Below are 6056 nucleotides of genomic sequence, written 5' to 3'. Positions count from 1 at the left end.
TCTAGGATGGCATTGGTCAGTAATTGCAAAGAAAGCTGCCAGTAGCAGATCTTGATGATTTGACCCAGTACATTCAGCGAGGCAGAACATTCCTCAAACAACCATTATAAATCTCATTGATAGCAACCAAGTGCGTGGATTCATGCACATGGCTCTATAGTCGATATTGAATAAATTGAGATGTTTTCAAAATGTTGTTTCCATTTTTTTATCATGTGCAGATCATTAACATGTCTATCTATAATTCCAGTGATATCCATAATTGCACAACATTTCCTTTATCATTACCCTATTTCAAGTCAATAATTTTCTTTATGGCCACCTTTACCTCTTTATTTCTTAAACTATATATTATTCGATTCAACATAGGAGCAAATGCTGTATACAATGTTGAGAACACTAAGTCAAGTTCTGGATGTTCTGAAGGAGGCTTTAGGTACATACACATACCGGCTCCATAGAACATACCCAAAACGGTAAGGTGCGAGGTGCAGGTGGAGAAGGCCTTTGTTATACCAGTTGTAGAAGGAATGTTGAGAACGATAGAAATTATTTTTATGTATGATGATAAACTGATAAGGAATTGGATAACCCCAAGGATTATGATTTCAAAAGACAGGATAAGAGAAATTTTAATATTGGCACAAGCAATTCTGTTAAATGCTTTGAAATCACAAAACAATTGTTGTATTTTATTAGAATGGCAAAAATCTATCTGGTAAATGGTCATCGTGAGAAATAAGGCGTTAACAGAGGCTGACATCCAAATACTCAATAGATATAACATATAATTCCTAGGTTTCATAATCAAGTGATAATATAATGGTTTACAGATGGCCACATATCGGTCATAGGACATTAAAGACAAGATCACATCTTCCATACAGGCAGCAAATAAATAAAAACACATTTGGGTGAAGCATTCTCCGAAAGATATTGAGTTCTTCCCCGTGAGTAAAATGTCCATAAGTTTTGGGAGAGTTGTAGAAGTAAAAATCATGTCCACTGCTGACAAGTTGCTTAGAAAGATGTACATGGGTGTATGGAGGTGCTCATCAATCATCACACACGTGATTATAATGATGTTACCAAGTAACCCAATCAAGTAAATGAAGAGAAAAAAAGCAAAAAATAAAAGATGGTTCTTCATTGAATGGGAAAAAGCCACAATCCGGAAATACTGAATGATTGTTTGGTTCTCCATGAAGTCCTACTTTTTAAAATAAAATAAAAATTAAGTTCAGTGTCATTAATAATCCAAAGCATTTACCTGAGGACTGAAGATGAGTGCCATGAATATCTGGTAAAGATCACACAGAATATTTTATATCTTCATCTTCATATACCGCTGGGATTCTTACACACGGGAGAAGCAGCTTACAAAGTTCCCGGTTTATTTTGTGAAAATAGAAAATGTCTCCCCAGGTGATCTAAATTGCTCTTCAGACAAGAGGAGCTCTTGTTTTCTCAAGTTTATAGCTCTAAGATTAACCATGTATCAGTCACCCCAGTATATTCTCAAATTAGGCATATTACAGCGGAGGTGATAAATAGCCGAGGGATAAAATTAATAAACTTTATTCAAAAATATTTAAAATCAGACCCAAAAGTGCAAAGTGCACCACATGTATAAAATATACCATGTAGTACTAAATGGTATAATTAAATACCAGATAGGGCAAATTGTACCCAAACTTATGGGGCAAACAAAAAAACCCTATATAGGTGTGATCCTATATTATAGATGTGCCTACCTCATAAAGGTGAGACGGTAGAGTCTTAACATAGATAAACTCCACCACCAGATCACACCAGAATTAGCATGATTCCGACCAAGTAGTAGAACACAAGCAAAGCAAAATTCAATATGCAAGGTCTACTCTCTAAGTATGGCCGTATAGAACCGACCAGCTAACTTAGTACATTTTAGATCAGCCAAACCAATGTAAATGTTTGATGCAATCAATATTAATTGTGGTTAGACTAAACACATAACCACACATGAATCATTCCACCATGTATTTGTAGTATAGAGGAGTACCACCAATATATAATCTACTTATCTGATCCTCTATTTCTGGTGGTATAAAATAGGCGGGCTCCCGACGCATTTCCCTTTAGTCATCAGGGGAGTTCATTTGCCCAGACTTATGCCCCCATCCTCTTGGATGTATTAGAAGACTGATGTGTTCACAGAGATGACCACGGTGCAATTTATGCATGTGCTTCACGCTAAGGCCGCTAAGCATGCCTCCACAATCTGGGGATCCTGGATCCATTGATGTATTCCTCGATTTGGTCACCAAAGACATTATGGACCTGCCCTCCACAAGTTCTGCTTCTAGAAAGAATCTTACTAAACTAGAAATGCAAAGTCTTTGTGGTCTCGAGACTGACCCTAAGATCACCATCAAACAATCGGATAAGGGTGTGAACATAGTAGTCATGAATACCGTTGACTATAAAGAAATGTATATGACATTGCTTAAGGATCGTATGAGTTATGAAGTTGTTGCCACTAATCCCATGGTAGGTTTGTTGAAGGAGTTGAGGCAATTAGTTGATGAGGGAGTTGCCACTGGAGTCATAGATAAAAAAGAAAGAGATTTTCTTTATCCACAGTATCCTATTATGGCCACTTTTTATTGTCTTCCCAAAATACACAAAGGGTGTAATCCCCTTAAGGGAAGACCCATTGTGGCGGGTACAAATAGTCTCACACAAAATTTGGGTATTTATCTTGATCGTATCCTTAAACCTTTTGTGGGGTCCCTGAGCTCGTATGTTCGCGACACTGCAGATTTATTAGGTAAACTGGATGGTATCTGCCTGGAACCTGATATAATATTATGTAGCATTGATGTGGAAGCATTGTATACATCTATTCCACATGCCATGGGTCTTAAAGCTGTGGACCACTACCTGGGTACCAGAGGCTGTCAATTTAGTAGACATAATACCTTTGTTCTACGTTCCCTTGAATTTTGTCTCACCAAAAACTTTTTTCTCTTTAACAATAAGTACTTCCACCAGCTCAGGGGCACAGCAATGGGGAGCCCCTGTGCTCCCTCTTATGCTAACTTGCTTATGGGCTGGTGGGAGGAAGCAAAGGTCTTCTGTGAACCTGCTATTCCCTTTTGTGACAGAGTCGTCATTTGGCTTCGGTACATTGACGACGTACTTGTCATTTGGAGAGGATCTGAGTCTCTCTTTGGTGATTTTAATGCACAACTTAACATGAATGATATTGGTCTGCGCTTCACATACGAGTGTAACCGCAGTGTACTGCCGTTTCTTGATGTCTGCATCCAAAAAAAGGATAATGGGGAATTGAGTACCAGCAACCATAGGAAACCAACCGCCATTAATTCCCTTTTGAGGTGGGAGAGTGGTCATCCTGGCCCACTCAAAAGGGTAATCCTGAAGGGGCAATATTTGAGGATACGTAGAAACTGTTCAGACCTTAATGTTTTTAAAAAACAGGCCAGTGACTTACGTGAACAGTTTGTTGAAAGAGGATATCCCAAAAACATTCTTACGGAAGCCTATAAAAACTCTCTGTCAAAAGATCGTAAGGCTCTCCTGACCCCTAAAATTGTTAAGGAAGAGTCGGGTGTTTCCAGGTTTATCACTACTTTCTCCAGTGGGGCTAATGGGGTTAGGGAGATCCTAAAACGTCATTGGCCTATTTTACTTATGGATGCAGACATCAGAGAGGCGGTAGGTCCATTTCCTCAGATCACCTATTGCAAGGGCAGGTCACTTAAAGATAGGTTGGTCCACAGCCATTTTAAGGATACCCCTGATCCATCATGGCTGGGGAACCAAGCCAAGGGCTGCTATATGTGTGGCAACTGTAGTGCTTGTGAGTCTTTGACAAAGGGTAGGATGTTTCGTGGTAATGTGACTAGGAAGGAGTACACCATGCGACATTTCATTAACTGTCGCACCACTGGAGTGATATACAAGGCCACATGCCTTTGTGGCATTGAATATGTGGGTAAGACAAAACGTGAGTTCCGAAGAAGAATTAGAGAGCATATACGTGATATTATCAATAAGCGTGACACTCCAATTGCCAATCACGTTAATGGAGCACACAGTGGAGATGCCAGGAACATCCAGCCCATGGGTATTGACAGGATTATACCTTCTGTAAGAGGAGGTAACTGGGACCAAAAGATCCTACAGAGTGAATGCAAATGGAACTTTTGGTTAAAAACATTGCAACCACATGGTCTTAATGAACAACTATCTTTCATTCCTTTTTTGTAGCAAGAGGGCCTAATCGGGACTAGCTAATTGAGGGTCAGCTGCCGTTGAGTGGGGGCGCCAATCTCGTTTACCCCATAGGGTGCCAAACTCCGCGTTAGGCAGGGCCAGTACCTAGTTCAGCTATTTTCTAGGGCCACAATAGTTCCTCTTCTATTCCCATTCCTTCATTCCCACTTTGTCCTTCTGCCCTTACTCCACCTTGGTCGGGTTCATGCGTGCTCAGGGGCCCCTACTGCATTTTATTTGTGTCATCATATTTCTTTTGCGATGTGAGATAATACATAGGTCATCTCCATTTTTTGGACTTTAGTGATCCTTGCGTTTTTTCTGTGTATCCATTTAATTACTGTGACTAGGTACTGCACTTAACTCCGTGGTATGTGATCCTTTATGACCTCATTTATATTGTGATTTGAGTTCGCTGGATCACATTAATATTGATGCAGATACAGTACAGACCAAAAGTTTGGACACACCTTCTCATTTAAAGATTTTTCTGTATTTTCATGACTATGAAAATTGTACATTCACACTGAAGGCATCAAAACTATGAATTAACACATGTGGAATTATATACTTAACAAAAAAGTGTGAAACAACTGAAAATATGTCTTATATTCTATATAGGGAAAATATATATTCTTGTACCGTGTTAGCCAGTAGATAGAAAAATATATATGACTCGCCCCCTGGGCCGTGGGGCACTCGGATCCGGGCAATAGGGGAACGATGGGGGTAGTAGTGGCGACCCGGTCCCGTGGCTCAGGGTGGTCAGACCAGTGGCAGTCTTTTAGATGTTTTAGGTAATGTCCGACTACGCCACCCGTGGATTTGCGGTCATTAGGAACCGCCGCTGCAGGGCAGACCACTGGGGCTGATGGTGGGTGCAGCTGGGGTGGTGTGACTCCCCACGGGAAGAGTGCAGTCCCAGGGCAGTGTAGTGGATTATGGGAGTGATGGTGGTGAGAGTCCCCGTACCGGTAGTGCTGGAGGAGCGAAAAAGCACACAGACAACGTACTGCAGTCCAGGGTCTTTACTCACGGTTAATATCCAAGTCACTTCAGCTGGCAATGACTGCCCGAGCCGTGCTGCGTCCACCAGGTGAGGGGCTCGGTCAACTCCCAGGCAGCTCGGAAGTATGGCTCAGGACCCCCTTCAATCCTTCCTCTGGCCTGCCTCACCAGTGACCCACTTTTGTCCAGCTGCCGCGAACTCGTGCGGGTAAACGTGGATCCCGTTCCCCGCTGTTCTATATGGTGCCTTCCTAGCAGGTTTAATGAGGTGTCGCACTAATAAATGATCACGACGTCCGGTCTTTGGCTGAGGGTAGTTTCTCCTCCACCAACTTGGGATCCGGCACCCTTAATCTGCCTGACCCTTCACCCTGTATTCTCGTGGGTTCTTAGGGTCCCTTCTTCCTTCTTGTTCCTGAGCCCTTCTGTTTCTTTCTCTTCTTTTCCCTTCTCTGTTCCTCCTTCTTCTCCCCTTCACAGCTCCCCTTCACCTCCTCTCTCTCTCTCCACTCCACTCTCTTCCTCGGCCTCTCCCTAGGCCCACTCTGGAGTAGAGCTCCTACAGAGCCTCTACTCCCTGTCTTCTCCTCTCTCTGCACAGACTGTCCTGAACTGACTGACTGTCCTAAGATGGTGCCCGCCTTTTATACCTCCCTCTAGCCATGAGCCCAGGTGACCAGCAACCAATGGGCTCCTACCTACGCTCAGGAACCAACCCCTATCAGCTCCTACATCACTGGGTATTCCTCCCCACTCCAGCCAGGGAC

At 42.5% G+C, this 6056-nt stretch overlaps 1 protein-coding gene across 1 annotated transcript; it reads right to left on the bottom strand.

The window, feature by feature from the left end:
* Positions 1-289: 289 nt before the first annotated feature.
* LOC141165317 (olfactory receptor 1E16-like) lies at positions 290-1204 on the bottom strand. Its single transcript, XM_073650916.1, has one exon. The coding sequence runs from the start codon at positions 1202-1204 to the stop codon at positions 290-292; it is 915 nt and encodes a 304-aa protein (XP_073507017.1).
* Between the last annotated feature and the right edge of the window lie 4852 nt (positions 1205-6056).

This window comes from Phyllobates terribilis, unplaced genomic scaffold (assembly GCF_046119375.1).
Source record: "Phyllobates terribilis strain yellow unplaced genomic scaffold, ASM4611937v1 Scaffold_11__3_contigs__length_659146591, whole genome shotgun sequence".
NCBI lineage: Eukaryota > Metazoa > Chordata > Amphibia > Anura > Dendrobatidae > Phyllobates > Phyllobates terribilis.
This window is presented reverse-complemented; position numbering and strand designations above follow the sequence as displayed.

Excerpts from the sequence above, each read along its gene's own strand:
- LOC141165317 (XM_073650916.1), bottom strand. The coding sequence starts at position 1,204 with ATGGAGAACCAAACAATCATTCAGTATTTCCGGATTGTGGCTTTTTCC.